Raw genomic sequence first — 23,095 nt, 5'->3', positions numbered from 1 at the left:
GGACATAGCTTTAAGTTGAGGGGTGATAGATATAGGACAGATGTCAGAGGTAGTTTCTTTACTCAGAGTAGTAGGGGCGTGGTAGTAGTAGGCCCTGCCTGCAACAGTAGTAGACTCGCCAACTTTAAGGGCATTTAAGTGGTCATTGGATAGACATATGGATGAAAATGGAATAGTGTAGGTCAGATGGTTTCACAGGTCGGCGCAACATCGAGGGCCGAAGGGCCTGTACTGCGCTGTAATGTTCTAATTCTAATATGATTTGGGATTGAAAGATCAATTTGTAGCAATTGTCTTTTCATTTTTTTTAAATAAACAATGTAATCTCAACACTGGTTCAACCATGTTTGGATTTTTTTTTTCAGTGAATCACCATTACCAGTGACGTCTCGTGTGTGTTTCGTAAAGTTTCATGAACATGACGCTGTGGGAGTGGCGCAGCATTTGACAAACACAGTCTTCATTGACAGAGCTTTGATAGTTGTACCTTACACAGAAGGTTTGTGTTTTATTGCTTGGGGTTTTTCTGGCCCTTTATAACCTCTGTTGTGCCCATTAGAATATTGTACAGTAAATTGCAATGTGCCAGCATGCTAAACATTATTAATGATATTGCTGCATTAACCCTTGGTATACTGCCATCATCAACGCAACAAAAATGTTAAAGCTGCAGTGTATTTTGAGAAATTATTGATGAAACCTGTCTGACTTTGACTGACTTCAGTAGATCCTTTAGCGACAGATGATTGTAGAATTTAGACTGAATCATTAATATTAGTGCTGACTGTTATGGACGGGACACTTGCATTTTAAGATAGATTGTACTAATAAAAATTAATTGCTTTTGACATCAATTCTTTTTTTGTAAAAAGCAACATGTTTTGGCTTTGGGTGTGTTTAGTCCAAAGCCATGATAGTGCACATTGTTTCTTATGAACAACACCATCGGTAAATGTGCAATTCGGCCACACATGAGAATAACACACCTCAAAATATAGTTGAATACTAATCGTTACAAATTAATTGTAATTTCCCTACCATTGTCCATCTTAAAGTGTTGTATTTCGAGTGATGAAGTATTCGAATGAGTAATACACTGTGGCATTAATATTTACTAATGTTTCGTGCTTCAGCTTACTGAATTCAGTTATAAGCAATATCACAAGAATATTTGGTTGTAATATCAAACCTGAAAGCAATTACTGATTTTTACTCGAGAAAACCTGGTTTAAAATGGAAGTAACGAGGAGTGAAACTATTGACACTCTAATTGCTATCGGAATATATAAGAATATTCTCAGTTTTTTAATTGCAGTACACGAAGGGTTGTTAATGGGGTGTGAATTCTTAGTCTAAAGTTCTTAAAAAGTTGGTTAATCCAGCTTTTTATGTGTGCTTTTGTGAAGGTGGAGTTGTCTTTTTTTATAACCATATTGTTTCATAAAACCCAGAGCATCACCCAAAATAATAAATTCTTCTCTCTGTTATCTGTGTGTGTGATTTTTATAGTGGAGAAGGCAATTGCAGAGCCCCTTCCCCGATGACTGAAAAAAGTGGGTCCTCTGCAGCGACAGGGGATTCTAGGCAATTTACAAAAGGCCAGCAAGCATAAGAGTCCCCATGTGTTGTCCTGTTGTAAACATTTGTTCTTGTTAACTGCCTTTTCTCTTCACTGTTTCTATATTTCTAGGCTTTGATGTTATCCAGTTTAGATTGTATGAAGGAAATAATTCAGATTGAGAGTGCAGGCTAAAAGAAATTTATTGTAAGGGTTAATGTACTATAGAGTAGGTAATTTTGGCACAGTTTAGTTTGGTTTGTGTGAGACTAGAAAGTGATTGCTAACAGTTCAATTTATAAATCAAATTACGCACTTTGGAATGGCAACACAAGGCCGTGTATGCCAAAATGGCCTGCTTTATGGTATCTGCAATCTCACATTATACAATACTGAATTTTTTTTAAGTAAAATTCTCTCAGGGCTCCAGGTAAGTTACTACATCCTATTGAGCTGCAAAATTCCTTGATTTGTAAAAGTGCTTATTGCATTAACAGTAAAATTTTTGGCCTAGTATTGTGTGCCACTTAAGAGTTTTGATGCACTAAACCAAGTTTCTTAAGGAATTTGGTTAAGATGAAAACATTTCTCGATTAGTGAAATTGGTCAATAAAAATCAAATTTTGAAAATTTGGGGCTAACTCTTGTATGAGCCATAAACTTGAGTACCAATTTACTCTGTGTACTATGCACCACATAAAATCTAACTTGCCTGGGGCCCTATATAGAGGTTTCCTTATTTGCATGTTTTAATTTGTGTGTGATTGTGATTTGTGCTGTAATAAAGATCTGGATTAGCTAAATACAACCAAGAAACACGGTAAGCAAGTAATATGCGCAATAACTTGCTCAGCTTGAAAAAGGACTTACAGCATGTCGGAACTCTTGTTTACTGGTAGACAATGGCTGTCAGTTGTCTTTCATTCTGTTGTCTGTTTTCCTTTTCCTCTTTTTTTCTTCTTTCCCTCCTGTCAAATTCCTCTTCCATCTGAGTATGAACGCCAAAGGTACATATGAACTGCGTAGTAAATTTCATAAATCATTTAAAAAGACAATCCTTTAGTTATGACAGTCGGTAGCATCACAGTGATGTAAACGACCCAGATAACGCTATGCTAAGTGCATTCTGTTAATTTTATCAGCACTGCTCAGTACAGAAAGTGGAACCATTGCCTTTATTTAACAGTGGTTTTTCTTTTTTTGTTGTTGTGTTTTACAGTTCTTTTCCCTGGTTCAGCCAGACCTATTTACCAGGCCCTGCTGAAAATACCACCCAACAGTTTTGCCTTCTGCAGCTAATCCAGTTTCTCTTAAGTGTCCTTTACTTGTTGTATGTTCTCTTGCTGAGGTGCTACACAGTATCTTTATACATGCAGTGCTGATAATTACTATTATCTGTAAAGGATAGAAATGCAGTTGGTGTGTATATATATTTGCAGAATGTCACTCTTGATTATGGGGCATTGGGGCACAGTGGCAAATTGATATCTAGTAACATTGAAAAAAAAAGTGGTTCACTTACACAAAAAGTAGCATTTAATATATAATGAGCAGTATGTTTCAGCTTGTTCATGAATTTCTCCTGTCTAATGGTAAGTTCTAAACAAGTCATAGTGAACTTTTTCATGATTTTGGTCCCTAAATCATAAACTTTTTTTTGTCTTGTGTATCTTGATTTTTCTGTGTGCTTTATAGTGAAGCAGCCGACACGAGTCGCTTGTTCATAAAACATCTTTTGAAAAGTTGAGAGCACAACCCCTGGAGAACCGACTGTGCTTGCTTACGTTTGGTTCATGACTAAAAAATCGAGTACAGGTGATAATATCTTGGCAGTGTTACAAAAAAAAAAGTAGTGTGTATTGTGATATTTATTTATTTTTACTATAGTATATACTGATTTGTAGATTCAGGGCAAAAATCAAATTTTACATCTATGACATTTCATTCTAAAAGTTTAAAGGTTTCAGTTGTAATTAGTAAAACATAAAATCTATTTTAGCAAGATTATAAGTGTACTTTCTACAAGCTAAGGTGCTGAAAACAGTGAGACCTTGTTTTGCTGGGTGTATGTATGTGTATTGTCTCAACTTGAGTGGGCTTATTCTAATGCAGATCTGAATTTTTCTACAGGAGTCATTCCTGATGAGTCTAAGGCTTTGTCTCTGTTGGCACCAGCTAATGCAGTGGCAGGTCTGCTGCCTGGAGGTGGACTTTTACCTACACCAAATCCTCTGACATCAGTAAGTAAACTCTTCAGTTTCAGGTTAGTTAAAATAATCATTATTTTGAAATTCCAGCATAAGAAACTGAGCCAATTTTAATGAGTGGAAGGCGGTGCTTGCAACCCTGAAGCTAGTAAGATTTACGGTGATGAGACTTTCCCATCAGCTCAGCTGAATTGTTTTTCGATTAGTCTCTGCCACTTACGCCCACTTTTGAAACTGGCAGTGGCTTATATCAGCCAAAAAGCAATGACCATTATCCAGTTGCATTGATGTCAGTTTCAGTGTTCATAGTGCCATCAAGTGCTCTGTTTATTTTAGTTAGAACAGGTATGCTGGCTTTTGGATTTTTTTTTGCTTGTCTTTTTATATCTTGATGCACTCCCAAGAAAGCACAAAGCAATTAATTCACCAATTAAGATCAAAGTTCGTTAATTTGGATTGTACGCTTCCAAGGTATAACTGGCAGAATTAACATACTGCTAAATCAGCCCAGGATCTTTAATTGTTGTCTGCTACACGCACTTAGCAGATTTTGAGTCCAAGTGTAAAGTTCTGGCAGCTGTAGTGACATTCATTTTGAGACTTTAAATGTCCTTTAAGCAATATTATCTTAAAAGTGGTGCTCGTCTGCTATTTAAAAACTATCATGATAACACTGACCCTGTTGTACATTGGATGTCAATGGTCAGTGTCTGATCCCTGCAGTTTGACTTTTGAAACCATGTCCTGAGATTATCAGCTGATTGTAGGTTTAGAACCAAGGGATAAAAAGGGCAAAATGCAGCCCAGTGGCAATTTTATATAAACTATTCATTGAACCTTAAAGGTTGATGTTTGCACCAGGAATAATGATTTGGAGAAATTCACAGGCTTGTTCCTTATAAAGTTTGTATCTCATGGCCTGATAGTCCCGGAACAATTTAGGTTAGATGTCCCAAAGCTGGGTGATTCTAACATTCTCAGTCCCTTTTTGTTAAGTTTCGTAATGTGTATTGTTTTCCTCTGTAGCGGGCACATTGCATTGGAATGAATATGCCTGCTATTAGCAAAGGGGGATATATTGGTAAAGTATAATGGTTATATGGGATTTTGTACTGTAACCACATGGTGAAAAGTACAATTTTCGTATTGTCAATCTAAATGTAGTTTATAATCTGAGAATTCAAATGTCTAAAGTATAACATGGATGTATCATTGATTTATGTATGTTACTCTGAAGCAATTTGAACAATGAATTAACAGCACACAAGAAATGTATTGCATTATATGAGAGCGCAATGGATAAATAGCCACTTTTTAACTGCATATTGGCATCAGTATACAATGTATCCCAGTGATAACACTGGAAAATACTGTTGCCTTCAGAAACAAATACTGATTATTTTTGTTTGTGGGAATAAACTAACTTTTTCAAAAATCTACAGTATTTGTTCTAAATGTGTTTGATTAAAATACACAACACAAATAGTCGTCAGCATTGATTTGCAATATCTGAATCCAGAGTGTTTATGATTACTCCAATTCCTATTGGCCCAGACGGATTTTGCTGTCAGTGGCAAAGCAAGCACGCTCACTGCTGACATCAGCTGTCCACAAAGGTCTAGCGATCTCACGCAACTTTCCCCTTTCCGGATGGCAGTTTAAATTTGACACCAAGTCAAGGGGATGTCCTGGCATGCAGCAACAGTGATGTCAGATGGGCAGCCAATAAAATTGAAGTATTTTCACAGACAGCGAACCAGAAAGTTAAAGGCACTTAATATCCTTTACCTTTAATTTAAATTTTAAGATAGTGAAATAAATGATTGGGTTGAGATGGACGCTAAAATAAAGAAACTTCGAAAAAGTTTGTGGAATTTATTATGGCTAAATTTAATTTTCACGAATAGAAAATTAGCTTTTCAGGGCCAGTGAGTGTGTTTAGCTGAAATTATGAAGTTAGTATGCCATTGAAAACTAAGTTACACCCGATTCAACAAGGGGTAATTTTTTTAAGGCGAGACTAACAGCAGTAGAACATAAGAGCATCTGAAATAGAAGCAGGAGTAGGCCATTTGGCCCCTCAAGCCTGCCCGCCATTCAATAAGATAATGACTGATCTGCCCCAGAGCTGTACTCTTTCGTGCCAGATCCTCATAGCCCTCAACTCTGATATTTCAAAAATCTGTCTACCTCCTCTTTAAATACTTGGTGATCTAGCCTCCACAACTCTCCAGGGTAGAGAATTCAGACAATCACTACCCTCTGAGAGAATAAGTTCCTTTGCATCTCAGTTTTAAATGAGTGTCCTCTTATTCTGACATTCCCCCACTAGTGGAAACATTTTCTCAACATCTACCCTGTCAAGCCCCCTCAGAATCTGGTACGTTTCAATAAGATCACCCCTCATTCTTCTAAACTCTGATGAGTAATGGCCAAACCTGTTTAGTCGTTCCTGAAAAGTCAACCCCTTCATCCCGGGAATCAGCCCAGTGAATCTTTTGAATTGCTTCCAGTGCCAGTATACCCTTAAATAAGGGTGCCAAAACTGTACACAGTACTCCAGGTGGGGCCTCACCAACACCCTGTACAATTGTAACAAGACTTCCCTATTTTTAAACTCCAACACCCTGACAATAAAGGTCAAAATTCCATTTGCCTTAATTACTTGTTGCACTTGCGTGCTAACTTTTTGCGTTTCATGCACAGGAACACCCAGATTCCTCTGTGCTGCACTTTTATGAAGAGTGTCTCCATTAAAATAATAGTCTATCCTTTGATTCTTCCTACCAAAGTGCATGACCTCACATTTTCCTACATTAAACTCCATCTGCCAAGTTTTTGCCCACTCACTCAACCTATCTATATCCTCTAGCAGGTTCCTTATGTCCTCATCACAGAATGCCCTCCCACCTATTTTTGTATCGTCAGCAAATTTGGATATATTACACTCTGCCCCTTCCAAGTCATTAATATAGATAGTAAATAATTGAGGTCCTAGGACTGATCCTTGTGGCACTCCACTAGTTACATCTTTCCAACCTGAAACAAACCCATTAATCCCGACTCTCTGTCTTCTGAGAGTTAACCAATCCTCAATCCATACTAATACATTTGCCCCAATACTGTGAACTCCTATCTTGTGCAATAATCTTTTATGTGGCACCTTATCGAATGCCTTCTGGAAATCTAAATACACTACATCTTACAAGTTCCCTTTTATCAACTCTGCTTGTTATATCCACAAAGAACTCTAGCAAATTTGTCAAACATGATTTTCCTTTCACAAAACCATGTTGACTGATTGCATTAAGCTTTTCTAAATGTCCTGCTATTTCTTCCTTAATAATGGACTGTAGCATTTTCCCAACGACCGATGTCAGGCTAACTGGCCTATAGTTTCCTGCTTTTTGTCTCCCTCCCTTCTTGAATGGGGGCGTCGCATTTGTGGTTTTCCAATCCGCTAGGATCCTCCCGAAATCCAGTGAGTTCTGGAATATTTCGACCAGTGCCTTCACGATCTCTGCAGCCACTTCCTTTTAAAACCCTTGGATGTAGGCTATCAGGTTCTGGCGACTTGTCTTCCTTTAGTCCCATTAGTTTGTCAAATACTTTGTCCCTCGTGATAGAGACTGTTACAAGATCTTTCCTCCCATTAGCTCCTTGCTTATTGGATATCTGTGGGATGTTTATAGTGTCCTCCACCGTGAAGACCGATGCAAAATATTGGTTTAAATTATCTGCCATTTCCCTGTTCCCCATTATCAGTTCTCCAGTCGCATCCTCCAAGGGTCCCACGCTCACTTTAGCTACTCTCTTTTTATATACCCGTAGAAGCTCTTGCTGTTTGTTTTTATATTTCTTGCCAATTTGCTTTCATAATCAATTTTCTCTCTCTTTATTAGCTTTAGTCATCCCCCACTAATTAGTTTAAAGTATTTACAACCCTAGTTTTACAATTTGCCAGGACACTGGTCCCAGCATGGTTCAAATGAAGTCGTTCCAACGGAACAGCTCTTTGCTTCCCCAGTACTGGTGCCAGTGCCCCATGAATCGGAACCCATTTCTCCCACACCAAACACACGCGTTTACCACTCTAATCTTATTTACTCTATGCCAGTTTGCACATGGCTCAGGTAGTAATCCGGAGATTATTACCTTTGTGGTTCTGCTTTTTAATTCAGTCCCGAGCTGCTCATAGTCCCTCAGCACAACCTCTTTCCTAGTTCTACCTATGTCATTGGTACCTATGTGGACCGCGACAACTGCATCCTTCCTCTCCAAGTTCATCTCCAGCCCAGAAGAGATGGAGCGCACCCTCCGACGAAGTGTAAAATCACTCACAGCAACTTCTGGATATCTGTGCATGTGCAGAATCCAGAAGTTGCTGTCAGTTTCAGTAGAATAATGACAATGAGTGCTGACAGTAACAATGACAAAATCCAGGCCACAAATTTTATTCTTAAACCTAACTGTAAATGTCTTGCTTCAGATGCACATAAACACTTAGGAAGGTGAGTGAGTTGAGATTGAATTCAATCTTAGAAATGCAGGATACCAAATTTAACTTGATTTAATCAATTAAGGGTATGGGGTAATCTGAAAAAGTACAATTTTTCATAAAATAATTAATTGTCTTGAAACAAAATGGATATGTTTTATATCCATAAATGAGACTTCCTTCAGATGTAAATGTGCAATCATTGTTTTATTTCCTGCATTGCTCCAATGTATTGTAAAAAAAAAAAATGAAGGCCATTTTCAATTAAAACTTTTAATGCAAACTGTTGTTTCAGACAGTTTTTTCTTTTAACCAGCTCAGCAGTGTTCCTTTGGCTGCTACTCTTGGGAATGTTAATCCTGGTTTGGACCCAACACTTGCTGCACTTGGACTGCCAGGAACAAACTTGAATTCGCAGGTAAGTGTGGTCGGATAGCTGTAATATGAATTTTGAGATGGTAATTGGCTGCTATTTTGACTTCATACCATAAAGTAATCAGTAATTCAAGTCTTGCGTGCAGGCTCTGTTAATAAGTATGACTTAGTGACACTTCTTTGTTGTGGGCTACTCTGTTGCTTTGGTACTTGTGCTTTAGATTGATTGATCTTCAGGAGTCTCAATTCCATCCAACTGTTCTGTACACCCAGATGTGAACAGTGGGATTTGTAAAATTGTACTCCTTTGCTAAGTCAACTCATCTGGAGTATCAGGAGGGCCACTGCAGTTGTTCCCAGATTTCTCTGGGCTTTGGAAGAAGATTGGCTGAGCTTCTCGCTCCTCATCACTACCTGTTGCCTCTTGATAGATGGTCTGCGTGCCCTGAGAAGGGAGAGTTGCCCTATATGCATCATAGGAGGAGTTGCCCAGATATTTATAGTAGTATGGGAGTACGTACGAAATAAGTGTTGATTATATAGGACCATAGAAAGAGGCCATTCAGCCCATGTCTGTGCTGGCTGAAAAAAACTATCCGCCCAATCTAATCACACCTTCCAGCATCAGGTCCATGCCTTGCAGGTTACAGCACTTCAGGTGCAGGTCCAGGTACCTTTTAAATAGTTGAGAGTTTCTGCCTCCACCACCAATCCAGGGATCGAATTCCAGCCACCCACCACCCTCTGGGTGAAAAGGTTTTTCCTTGTGTCCCCTCAAATCCTTCTACCAGTCACCATCTGTGCCCCCTGATAATTGACCTCTCTGCTAGGGGAATCAGGTCCTTCCTGTCTACTCTGTCTAGGCCCCCCAATATTTTGTGCACTTCATTGTTATCCCTCAGCTTCCTCTGTTCTAAGGAAAACAACCCTAGCCTAGCCAATCTTTCCTCAAAGCTGCAATTTTCCAGCCCTGGCACCATTCTTGTAAATCTCCTCTGTACTCTGTCCAGAACAATTACATCCTTCCTGTAGACTGAAAAGTCAACAGGTAACTGGGCTTCAGATCTTGCTAGGATTACTGTAAATTATAGGTATTAAAAAAAAAAAAAAATTGGCAAACATCTATATAATTGTGTACAAAACCCAGTTGGCAAGTGCAAGTTACAGTTTATTATCCGAGACGGTTAATAATGTGCCGGTAGAAATTGAAATCCAATGGCAGGTATCTTGTATCTCCTGAAGATTTTCACTTGCTTGTTCCTGATTTAGTGTTCACATAAGGTTTTAATTAATTGAACAGATTTTCGCAAGATTTTCAAGCACAGGTAAAAGTTCGAAATATTCAGGCCTTGCTCCCTTCAGCCTGGTCCTTTTTGTTCCCTTGTGTGAGGGTATGAAACTTAGACTCCATCTGAGTGAGAACCACTGATTCTGTCTTCCACACTTCTGTAGTGACAATATCCTCCAAAGCAAGTGCAGAGGAAAAACGTAGCTGTTTAGTAAGTGGAAAACATTGATTTTGAAATTCTGTTTGACTGAAGAAATGATTTGAAAAGGAATTTGTGCAAAGAGCTAGGAATGGATGTGTTTCCAATTTTGTACTTGTGGAGCCTGGAATTTATCTAAGGTCTTCAGTGACTAACGTTGATACTGTTTTATTCCCAAAGTAAGTCGGTAAATTTTCTTCCATTACCATATAATAATGTTTATTTTTGTGCTCTTAGGTTACAGCAGATCAGCTTTTAAAGCTCATCACTCAAGTTGATCCAAAGTAAGTTAGATAACTTGTTATTCAATAAAAACAGTTTTCTTTACCAGTCCATCCTTGCAGTGAAAGAAGGCATCAGGCTGCCTGCTCCCTGTTTGTCTCAATTACTGGTGCATGGGATAACTTGCTTTGTAGATTTTGGGAAAAATGCAAAGGCTTCCCCAGTTACCCCAGAAGGTAAAGCCTGCTATAGTTCTAAGCCATGAAAAAGAATGTTCCAGTTCAGTGGCACTAAAGGAGGCCATTCGACCCATCGAGTCCATGTCTGCTCTCTGTAGAGCAATCCAGTCTGTCTCATGCCCCTGCTTTATGCCCATATCCCTGCAAGTCTATTTCCCTGAAGTACCCATCTAATATCCTTTTGAAATCATTGGTCATCTCTGCTTTCACCACCTTCATAGACTGCAAGTTCCAGTTCATTACCACTCACTGCATAAAAACCTTAAATCTGTGTCCCCCGAGTCCTTGTGTGATTAGCTAATGGGAGGAGCTTTTCTTTGTTTACCTCATCTAAACCTGTCATAATCTTGTACACCTTGATCAAATCTAAATCTCCCCTCAACCTCCTTTTCTCCAATGAGAACCATCCCAGCTGCTTCAACCTAACCATGTACCATGTAGCTAAATCGCTTATCCCTGAAACCCTTCTGGTAAGTCTCCTCTGTACCATCCTTCCAGTGGTAATCAGAACGGGATGCAACACTCTTTTGTGGCCTAAGCAGCGCTTGATATAGGTTCTCTGTTTTTATACTCAACACCTCTATTTATGAAGCCCAAGATCCCATGTGCTTGGCTCATTACTCCCTCAATATGTCCTGCCAGCTTCAAAGATCTGTGTTCATGCACCCCAGGTGGCTCTGTCCCTGCACGCTCTTTAGAACTGTGCCATTAAGTCTATTGCCTTTCCCTATCTCTTCTGCCAAAATGCATTACCTCTCATTTCTGTGTTAAATTCAGTCTGCCGCTTGTCTGCCCATTCTACCAGCCTATCTGTCCTGTTGCAGTCAATTGGCATCCTCCTCATTCTGCTACACTTCCAAGTTTGATATCATCGTACGAACATACATATGAATTAGCAGGAGTAGACCACTCGGCCCTTCAAGCCTGCTCTGCCATTCCTTAAGGTCACAGCTGATCTGACTGTAACCTCGACTCCACATTCCTGCCTATCCCCAATAACTTTTCAACCACTTGCTTATCAAGAATCTGTTTCCACTGCCTTTTGAGGAAGAGTGTTCCAGAGACTCATGAGCCTCTGCGGAAAAAAATTTTTCCTCATCTCTGCCTTAAATGGACCATTCTTATTTTTAAATAGTGACCTCTAGTTCTAGAGTCTCCCACAAGGGGAAACATCCTTTACACATCCACCCTCTGAAAACCCCTCAGGACTTCTATATGTTTCAATCCAATTGCCTCATACTCTTCTAAACTCCAGCGGATACAAGTCTATCCTGTCCAACCTTTCCTCATAAGACAAACTGTCCATTCCTGGTATTAGTCTAGTAAATCTTCTCTGAACTGCTTCCAAAGCATTTACATCCTTAAATAAGGAGACCAATACTGTACACACTACTCCAGATGTGGTCTCACAATGTCCTATATAGCTGAAGCATAACCTGCCAACTTTTGTATTCAATTCTCCTCGCAATAAACAACATGCTATTAGCTTTCCTAATTACTTGTTGAACCTGCCTACTAACCTTTTACGATTCATGCACTAGGACACCCGGATCCCTCTGCATCTCAGCTCTGCAATCTCTCACCATTCAGATAATATGCTTGTTTATTCTTCCTGCCAAAATGGACAAATTTGCATTTTCCCACATTATAGTCCATTTACCAGATCTTAATACTTCAGAAAGCCTAGAAGAGTATAGAAAGTGCAGGGATGAAGTAGAAAAGGAAATTAGAAAAGCGAAGAGAGGGCATGAGGAAAAACCTTTTCACCCAGAGGGTGGTGGGTGTCTGGAATTCACTACCAGGAATGGTGGTGGAGGTGGAAACCCTCAATTCTTTTTAAAGGTACTTGGACGTGTGCCTGAAGTGCTGTAACCGGCAAGGCTATGGACCAGGTTCTGGAAAGTGTGATTAGATTGGGCGACTAGTTTTTTCGACCGGCACGGACATGACGGGCTGAATGGCCTCCTTCTGTGCTGTAATTTTTCTATGGTTTACCCACTCACCTAACCTATCTATATCTCTAGTCCTCCTCACAAGTCACTTCCCTACCCATCTTTCTGTCATCAGCAAATTTAGCAACCATACCTTCAGTCCCTTCATCTAAGTCATTTATGTAAATTTGTAAAAAGGTGAGGCCCCAGCACAGAGTGGCACACCACACGTTAAACCTTGCCAACCAGAAAACGAGCCATTCATGCCTGCTCTCTGTTTCCGGTTAGCGAGCCAATCTTCTATCCATGCCAATATGTTACCCCCTACACCATGAGCTTTTATGTTCTGCAATAACCTTTGATGTGGCACCTTTTCAAATGCCTTCTGGAAATCTAAGTACAGTACATCCACCAGTTCCCCTTTATCCACAGCATATGTTACTACTTCAAAGAATTCCAATAAATTAGTTAGACATGATTTCCCTTTCACAAAACCATGATGACTCTGTCCTGTTACCTTAAATTTTAAGAGCCCTGCTATAACATCTTTAATAATAGCTTCTATTATTTTTCCTAAGACAGATGTTCAGCTAACTGGCCTGTCTCCTCTTTTTTTAAGAAAGGAGTTGCATTCACTATTTTGCGATCTAATGGAACCTTCCCCGAATCTAGGGAATTTTGGAAAATTAAAACCAATGCATCAACTATTTCACTAACCACTTAAGACCCTGGGATAAAGTCTATCAAGACCTAGGGACTTGTCAGCTCGCAGCTCCAACAATTTGCTTAGTATGACTTCCCTGGTGATTGTAATTTTCTTGGGTTCCTGCCTCCCTTCCATTTTCTGATTTACAGTATTTCTGGGATGTTACTTGTATCCTCTATAGTGAAGACCGATGCAGAATACCTGTTCAATTCATCTGCCATCTCTTTATTTGTCATTGGCAAATTTTGAAATTTTACTCTATATTCTAATATAATTTTCATTAAAATATCAAAAAGTGACTTCTGACAAAGCATGCGCAGAGCGAATATTTGCCAGCTTGCCGGTATCAATGCATGCATGATGTCACCACACAATGATGTCCTCACCCCTCAATAAATCCTCCATTCCCCCGAACAGTACCTCGCTCCCTCCTACCATCCCTGCTTCAATCGCTGTTTGTTCCCGGCTTTGCCGCTCGCCCCATCCCCTCGGCTGATCGAAGAAACAGCGTAGCATGAGCTGCCAACGCGCAAGCCAAAGAGTGAGGGGTGACGCAGGAGCAAGTGGCTGAGAGGAGGGAAGTGACGCGGTCTGGAGCAAGCAGCCGGAGGGGGGTGGAAGCGGGGAGCAGGTGGCCTTGGGGGGGGGGGGGGGGGCGGAAGAGAGTGGCGAGGCCGGGAGTGAGTGGTTGAGGGAAGGCAGCCAAGAGGTGAGATGCAAGCGGTGAGAAGACAGGCGCAGGAGGGAGCAGCAAAGAGAAGCGCAATGGCAGGAAGGAGCGAGGTTCTGTTGTGGGATGGAGTCTGCAACTGCAACCATTGAGGGGATTTGGGTATAATTTGTTCTTTGTCATAAATTGCGCAGCACCATCTTTATTACTGGCAACTGCTTGAGACGTCGCAGACAGTGACATTTCAGTGGATAAGGCTGCATTTGTGCATGTGCTAGTACTGTGCCACCTAGTGGCTGCGTTGTCAGCAAACGCAAAAAAAAAAGTGGTCCTAGCACTGACCTTTCGGGAACACACTGTCACCATCCTCCAGGTTGGGGACTAAAAGCATTTACCATGTTTTTTGTCCTTTAGCCAATTTTTTATCCAGCTGCATACTGACTCTTCTATTCCACGTGCCTCAATTTGTTAACCAGCCTTTTATGTGGTACGTTATCAAACGCTTTCTTAAAGTCCATATCAACAACATTCTTTGTATTCAGTTTCATCTACCACCTCTGTTACTTCATTCTTGACTAATCTAATTGAATTTTTTGATCTGCCTTTTACAAATCGATGCTGGCTATCCTTAATTCAAATCTCTCCAAGTGCCTGTTAATAAGAGTACTACAGTTGGCCTCCATGTCTCTGCATTAGGTAGGGGAAAAATTAGCCAGAGTTCCTACTTCTGATTTCTAACCATGGACCCCTGATTTTTTTAAATATATTTATTTGTGGGATGTGGGTGGCACTGGCAAGGCCATCATTTATTGTCCATCTCTAATTGCCCTTGAGAAGGTGGTGGTAAGCTGCTTTCTTGAACCACTGCAGTCCATGTGAAGGAACGGTGGTATAGTTCCTAGTCAGGATGGTGTGTGGCTTGGAGGGGAACTCGGGCGTGTGTGTTCCCATGCGCCTATTGCCCGGCTCCTTCTGGGAGATAGAATGAGGATTGGCAAGTTGCTACAGTGCGTCTTATGGATGGTACACTGCTGCCACTGTGCACTGGTGGTGGAGGGGTGATGATCAAGTGGGCTGCTTTGACTTGGTTTCGAGCTTCCTGAGTGTTGTTGGAGTTTCACTCATCCAGGCAAGTGGGGAGTATTCCATCACACTCCTGACTTGTGCCTTGCAGATGGTGGACAGGCTTTGGGGAGTTGGGAAGTGAGTTATTTGTTGCAGAATTCCCAACCTCTGACTGGCTCTTGCAGCCACAGTATTTATATGGTTGGTCCAGTTAAGTTTCTGGTCAGTGATAACCCCAGGATGTTGATGGTGGGGATTTCGGCAATGGTAATGAATGTGTCATGGGGAGATGTGTATATTCTCTTTGAGATCGCCATCATATGGCACTAATGTGGCGTAGATGCTCTGCATAGAGTGCGTCTGCATGAATCTATATATAGACATAGGTGAGAACAGGATCTATTATATCTTCATGGTCAAATAATCTGTCCATGTCTGGTTCACACATCAAGAACAGATACTTGGGTCAAGTATAGTAGGAGTGCTGATTAGCTGTGAAGTTCCAGCTTGGCAAATATTGGTACCTTCGAGAGACATCTGCAATTGAAAATATTGGTAGTTTTCTCCTTTAGCTTAATCAGTGGCATGTTTAATATTTTTCAAAAGGCACATTGATACATAGAGGCCTGGTGGAGTTCAGCAACCTGTATGATCCACCAGCAGTTCCATCAAAGCAGATCTACTTGAAAAGGGCAGATATCAGTAGCTGATTAATGAATGAGAGATGAACCCTTTTCCCAGCTGGATTGCCATGGGACTGCACTGTCCAAACTCATTAGCCGGAGCATGATGTGACCAGTCTGGTACTGCAGAAACTATTACGCCATTTGGTTATTAAAGAATTAACTGTTCTGTTCCAGATCTCTGGAGGACTAACAGGCATGGGAATATACAATGGATGGTGGGACCCTAGGAAGTACAGAGGGTCAGAGGGATCTTCGTGTACTTGTCCATAGATCACTGAAGGCAGCAGCACAGGTAGATAAGGTGGTTAGGAAGGCATACTTGCCTTTATTAGCTGAGGCATAGAATATAAGAGCAGGGAAGTTATGATGGAGCTGTATAAAGCACAGCTGGAGTACTGTGTGCAGTTCTGGGCACCACACGATAGGAAAGATGTGATTGCACTGGAGAGGGTACAGAGGAGATTCACCAGAATGTTGCCTGGGCGGGAGCATTTCAGCTATGAAGGGAGACTGAAAAGGCTAGGGTTGTTTTCCTTAGAGGAGAGAAGGCTGAGGGGAGATAAGATTGATGTATACAAAATTATGAAGGGCATTGATAGGGTAGATAGGAAGACACTTTTCCCGTAGTGGAGGGTTCAATAACCAGGGGGCATAGATTTAAGGGAAGGGGCAGGAGGTTTAGAGGGGATTTGAGGGGAAAAAAGTTCACCCAGAGAGTGGTTGAAATCTGGAACACACTGTCTGAAGAGGTGGTAGAGGCAGGAACCATCACAGCATTTAACAAGTATTTAGATGAGCACTTGAAAAGCCATAGCATACAAGACCACAGGCCAAGTGCTGGAAAATGGGATTAGAATAGTTAGGTGTTTGATGGCCGGCATGAACATGATGGGCCGAAGGGCCTGTTTGTGTTGTACGACTCTGACTCTGTGTGCTGCCTGGAGAATCTTCGTTGGCCAATTAAATGAAGGTGGTACCATCTCATTAGTGGACTCTGATCTTTTCCCATTTTCCTTTTCATATGTTAAGTAAAATGCAATATGTATTCAGATCCAGTTTTCCCATTTTAGAAAAGATGTTTTGTCTTGAGAGTTGCACCTTGTGCATTGTTTACCCAGGTTAAACCATGCTGCTGGTGCCATTGTGAGTCCAGCCCTGAAATCTGACACCTCTTCAAAGGACATAGAAGAAGCAATGAAGAGAGTTAAAGAAGCACAGTCACTGATCTCAGCAGCTATAGAAACTGGTAATACTTTTTAAATATCTCACTTCTGATCTTAGTTATATTTATACAGCTTAAACATAAAATAATTAAGTTGAGATAATGTACTCGGAGCCACACTTGTTTGCTTTTGTATGATGGTTGGATCAGTATCCTTATTGTGCTAATTACATAGAGAATGCTTGACATTCAGTTCCTCAGTGTAGTGACAGCACTTGTTTTAAAAAATCACAACCTTTGCGTAAGTCAGTAGAAAACTGAAAGATTGTGTTTTTTGGTGAATTGAGTAACAATTTTTTTTCAAAGGCTCAATTTGTAATCTTGATAGTAATAAGCACATGGAAGCATTACTGTGTTGGCCTAGTCACGCAAGCAGTACATTATTGAATTCTTGCACTATTCAGCATAGCAGTTAAAATATCAAACAGGCATGCATTCAATACTTCAACTGTAACAGCTCTGCTATGTCAGGTCATTTCAGGTTGCTGTTTTGTGAATGGAGTACACTATTAGCGCTGATGGTAACAATAGCAGATAGACATGATCAATGTCATCAATGCAACAGAAATGGCCATTTTATAATTTCCAATTTAAATCTAATTGGGACATCTGATTAGCTTTCAAACCATGATTTAAATTTTGGATACTAATTTTAATTTGAAACTTTGGGAAAATTCGGTCACTCCATGGGATACTACAGTCAAAATTGACCTAAGTTATTCTCGGCGGTGCACAGAGCAACATTTTGACGTAATTTCAAGTAGTGGAGTGGGTGTTATATTGGTTAGTGCATTTGTTTTTTTCTTAAATCTGTCTATTACCAAAATTATTAATGTAGTCAATTTCTGCTCTTTTTAAAGCAAAACAGCTTTGTTATATATTTTGTTACTTCTGCTGCGTTTTGCCAGTTATTTTGGCTTTTGTATTCCAGACAAAAAGGACGACAAAAGGAAACATTCTAGATCAAGGTCTCGTTCGCGCAGGCGGCGGTCCCGTTCCCGGTCAAGGCATAGGTGAGAATAAGGGTTCCTATTATGGAGAATTTTGATGGAAAAGGGTGATTTGGCACATTGTGGCAACTCAAGAAATTTCATGTAATGTGATTTTCTGCCCATTTACTGAAATTGGGATAAATTCCAGTACTGTGAAAATGCTGCCTTCTGAATAATAAATAATTTACTTCACTGATCATATGTGCAACATTTGAAATGTTTGACCTGCAGTGACTTGGGACTAGGCAAAATGGTCTGTCTTGAAACTTACTTTTCCCAATAATACACAAAACAAGGATGAAGAGAAGTACAGCCCAGAATACAGCAGCTAGGATATATATCTAGTCTTTTATTAGTCCTCAGGCATTGCACATTTTCATCCAGACCATTCATCATGTAACATCCTGCTCCTGCCCAGCATAAAGGCCCAGAATCTCTGAAAATTCTGCATCCCTTCCGCCACTCAAATTTTGAGAACATCCAAGTTCTATGTTCTCGATTGTCAGGTGATCAAATAAAGAAGTCAAACTAAACAAGAATAAGGAATGACCAGCACCAAGAATTGCCAGTTATAATATAAAAGATTTCAAGACACTTTAGTGGATGGATTAGCTCCTATCTGAATGCGTTCCCAGGAGTGTTTATTCCTGATGCAAAGCTTTGAGTTAGAAAGACATGGTTGGTCTTAGAATTTAATATGAAATTTGATCCAATTTCTGTTTCAGCTGGATGTGCAAGTTGTTTAAGTTTGTTTCCTCCCAACTTTCAATCCACCTGGTTGCCAAATTTGACTATTTGGTTATAAAAGTGCAAAAGTTTCCAGCAACTTTTTGAAACCAATTTAAGCCTTCCTTCAGCCCAGAGATGCATTGGATTATCATCAGTGCAGATGATCGCCATCTGGTCCTTTTCACCATGGGCAGGTCCCCTTTGAAAGTTCTTATTGACTCCTCCCTAGGCATGATTGAGAGCGATGATGAGACTTATTCAGCACCCTTGATGGATTGGGATATGCTTGTGTTTCTCTTTCTTGCCTGCTTACTGTCCCATTCCGTACCTTTCATTGCTTATGTCTGTTGCAGACTGTTTAATCCTGGGGTGGAGGTGGTTTACTTACATAGGGCCAGCATTTATTGACTGCATTAAGTCAATCAGTGATTGGTTGGAAGGTTCCATTGTATCCAATTTCTCTTATGGAGCTCTTGATTTGAGGCAGAGCTTGTAATTTCCCATATTGGGTGGACTTCATTAACAATATTTCAAGAGCAGAAGGTGTTTTCAAAAGTGAGTCAATGAAAGAAGATGAGGTGTAAGATATTGATGTGCTTGAGAATAGTAAAGCAGGCATTAATGTTAGGTTTGCTGAAGACATTGCCGAGAATGTTAGCTTTGCTGAAGACTTTGGTGAGAGGACGAGGAGATTTTGAGGGTGGTGAGTGGGGTGGGGGATGTGGAAGTGGAACAGCCAGAAGTCATGGCCCATGTGGGAACAAATAACATAGCAAAAAGATTTGAGCTCCTGCAGTCTGAGTTTCAGGAGATCAGGAGGAACTTAAAAAGAGTAAGTCTTCAGTGATCTTGGCTTACTCCCAGTGCCATACACTAATGAGTAAAATAATAGTGGGATAAGAAGGTTAACATACAGCTGAAGAAGTAGTGCAGAAGGGAGGACTTCAGATTCTTGGAGCTTTGGGACCTGTTCAGGGCGGATGGGTTGCACCTCAACAGCTAGAATCAATGTCCTTGCAGGAAGGTTAACTGGTGTTTTGGGGGAGGGTTTAAATTAATATGATATGGGGGTGGGCACTATCATGAAACATTAAAGAGGAGAAACAAGATGCACATAGGACTGGGAGAGACCAATAGTACTAGAGTAAAGAATTTTGAAATAGGGATCAGGCAGGACAAATGTGATGCAGTCCAAGATGGGTTTGGATTGCATGTAATGTGGTATGTAAGGTTGATGAGCTGCAGGCACACATTGCCACCTGAGAAAATGATATAGTGGTAACAACAGACCTCCTTCAAAGAAGGGGAGTTATTGAGGAAATATGGTGAAGGAAAAAGAGGGGGGGGTTGTTTGTGTGAAGGGAGATTTAGAAAGTCAAAGAGGAAAGTCAAGGCAATAGAACAGTCTGGCGATGTGAGTAAAGGTGAACAGAGTGAGACAGGAAGGGACAGAGTTTTAACAGTAATTGTGCATCAGCAAGTAAGGTCCGTGCAGGAATAGCAGTAAAAAAAAAAATAATAAATGCAAGGTTCTTTATCTGAGTGCAAGAAGCATTCATAATAAGGTAGGTGAACTCGTAGCACAAATAGAAATAAATGGTTTTGATCTAATCACCAATACAGAGACATTGTTACAAGGTGACCAGGGTTGGAAAATAAATATTCCAGGGTACACAGTATTTCGAAAAGATAGACAGAATGGCAAAGGAGGAGGGGTAACCCTGGTGGTAAAGGGTCACAGGGCATTAGTGAGAAAGGATCTTGGCTCAGAAGCTCATGAAGTAGAATCAGTATGGGTGAAGATTGAGTAGGAAGGGTCAGAAAACCGTGGGAGTAGTTTATAGGCCCCTAACAGTAGATATACCATTGCACAGAACATTAAACAAGAAATTATCGGAGCTTGTAACAAAGGAAATGTAATAATTGTGGGGGACTTGAATCTTGTAGACTGGACAAATCATATTGGCAAGGGTGGTCTAGAAATTGAGTTTGTGGAATGTTTTCGTTATAGTTCCCTGGAACCAACTAGGGTAAAGCAGTGTTAGATCTAGTATTGTGTAATGAGGCAGGGTTAATTAGTAATGTCAGTAAAAGATCTGGGAAATAGTGATCATACAATTGAATTCCATGTTGAGTTTGAAAGTGACATAATCTGATCACAAACAAGCATTTTAAACCTAAAGCCAATTACATAGGTATGAGGAGAGAGCTGGCTGAGGTTAATTGGGTATGTAGATTAAAAGGTATGACAGTAAATAAACAATGGGAAACATTTAAAGAAACAATTCAAAAGGTTCAACAAAAATACATTCAATTGAAAAATAAAAGCTCAGCAAGGAAGATCCATCCTTGGCTTACTCAAGAAGTTAAGTAAAGTATTATTTTAAATGAAGAGGCTTATAATGTTCCAAAGCATATCAACAAGTCTGAGGATTGGGAGTGTTTTAGAAACTGGCAAAGGGCCACCAAAAAGGTAAGGGATAAAATAAAATGAGAGTAAACTAGTTCAGAATAGTAAAACAGATTGTAAGAGCTTTTATAAGTGTTAGCCATTTGGTAGTGCGGAACTTCTGAGTATTGCTGAAAATAGAGACATTTCGTCAAAGCTTTCGCCTTGCACTCATCAGGGCAATTCGCAAGAATACCAATATAAGGGGAAGCAACAACTTTATACTGTATGAGAAAAGAGTGCTGATTGGTTAGCAGGTGAACTCTGATGGTGGCGTTGCCATGGAGAATGCACCAGTTTATGGTGACAGTTAACTGTCCAGCTTTATTTGAAGTTTAAACCAGGCAGCTTGACTCTTGATTGGTCAAGGCATTGCCCTGAGGAATGAACCAGCGAATGGTTGTCACTTATTTTGTCTAACTGAAGCAGGTGCAATGTGTGTACATGTTCTTTCTGTCTGCAAAGAACAGGGCCATGTGTATTAATATATGTAGCTTCCAGTACGCGCAAATGTGAGCCTTACTGACACTGAAGATTATTTAGCAAATGTTGTCCAATTGCGGAATCGCATATGAACATACGAATTTGGAGCAGGAGTAGGCTACTTGGCCCTTTGGGCCTGCTCCGTCATTCAGTAAGTTCATGGCTGAACTGATTTCTCCAAATTTCCACCTATCCCCGATAACCTTCCACCCCCTTGCTTATCAAGAATCTATCTACCTCTGCCTTAATATTCGGACTCTGCTTCCACCAGAGAATTCCAAAGACTCACAACTCTGAGAAAAAATTTCTCCTCCTCTCTGTCTTAAATGGGCGACCCCTTAATTTTAAACAGTGACCCCTAGTTCTAGATTCTCCCACAAGGGAAAACATCCTTTCCACACCCACCCTGTCAAGAGCCCTCAAGAACTTATATGTTTCAATCAAGTCACCTCTTACTGTTCTAAATTCCAGCAGATACAAGCCTAGCCTGTCCAATTTCCTTCATAAGACAGCCCGCCCATTCCAGGTAGTGGAAGGGGACTGTCAGAGAATACAGCAGAATATAGATAGACTGGAGAGTTGGGCAGAGAAATGGCAGATGGAGTTCAATCAGGGCAAATGCGAGGTGATGCATTTTGGAAGATCCAATTCAAGAGTGAACTATACAGTAAATGGAAAAGTCCTGGGGAAAATTGATGTACAGAGAGATTTGGGTGTTCAGGTCCATTGTTCCCTGATGGTGGCAACGCAGGTCAATAGAGTGGTCAAGAAGGCATACGGCATGCTTTCCTTCATCGGACGGGGTATTGAGTACAAGAGTTGGCAGGTCATGTTACAGTTGTATAGGACTTTGGTTCGGCCACATTTGGAATACTGCGTGCAGTTCTGGTCGCCACATTACCAAAAGGATGTGGATGCTTTGGAGAGGGTGCAGAGGAGGTTCACCAGGATGTTGCCTGGTATGGAGGGCGCTAGCTATGAAGAGAGGTTGAGTAGATTAGGATTATTTTCATTAGAAAGACGGAGGTTGAGGGGGGACCTGATTGAGGTGTACAAAATCATGAGAGGTATAGACAGGTTGGATAGCAAGAAGCTTTTTCCCAGAGTGGGGGATTCAATTACTAGGGGTCACGAGTTCAAAGTGAGAGGGGAAAAGTTTAGGGGGGATATGCGTGGAAAGTTCTTTACGCAGAGGGTGGTGGGTGCCTGGAACGCATTGCCAGCGGAGGTGGTAGACGCGGGCACGATAGCGTCTTTTAAGATGTATCTAGACAGATACATGAATGGGCAGGAAGTAAAGAGATACAGACCCTTAGAAAATAGGCGACATGTTTAGATAGAGGATCTGGATCGGCGCAGGCTTGGAGGGCCGAAGGGCCTGTTCCTGTGCTGTAATTTTCTTTGTTCTTTATTAGTCTAGTAAATCTCTACTTCCTCCAAAGCGTTTACATCCTTAAATAAGGAGACCGGTACTGTACGCAGTACTCCAGATGTGGTCTCACCAATGCCCTGTATAGCTGAAGCATAACCTCCCTTCTTTTGTATTCAATTCCCCACGTGATAAACGATAACATTC

General features: G+C 40.6%; 1 protein-coding gene across 3 annotated transcripts in view; it reads left to right on the top strand.

The window, feature by feature from the left end:
- Window positions 1-23,095, top strand: part of srsf11 (serine and arginine rich splicing factor 11) — a 49,308-nt gene that overhangs the window by 9,711 nt on the left and 16,502 nt on the right. Inside the window, exons 2-7 of one of the 3 annotated variants that reach the window (XM_068037252.1) lie at window positions 366-499; window positions 3,689-3,798; window positions 8,580-8,681; window positions 10,363-10,409; window positions 16,763-16,890; window positions 17,798-17,879. In XM_068037252.1, the coding sequence (XP_067893353.1) occupies window positions 366-499; window positions 3,689-3,798; window positions 8,580-8,681; window positions 10,363-10,409; window positions 16,763-16,890; window positions 17,798-17,879 (603 nt within the window). Of the gene's footprint in view, window positions 1-365; window positions 500-3,259; window positions 3,374-3,688; window positions 3,799-8,558; window positions 8,682-10,362; window positions 10,410-16,762; window positions 16,891-17,797; window positions 17,880-23,095 lie in introns of those variants that run through there. The other 2 variants (XM_068037251.1, XM_068037253.1) reach the window with 2 other exon arrangements.

This window comes from Heterodontus francisci, chromosome 8, assembly GCF_036365525.1.
Source record: "Heterodontus francisci isolate sHetFra1 chromosome 8, sHetFra1.hap1, whole genome shotgun sequence".
In the NCBI taxonomy this organism is placed as follows: domain Eukaryota; kingdom Metazoa; phylum Chordata; class Chondrichthyes; order Heterodontiformes; family Heterodontidae; genus Heterodontus; species Heterodontus francisci.
This window is presented reverse-complemented; position numbering and strand designations above follow the sequence as displayed.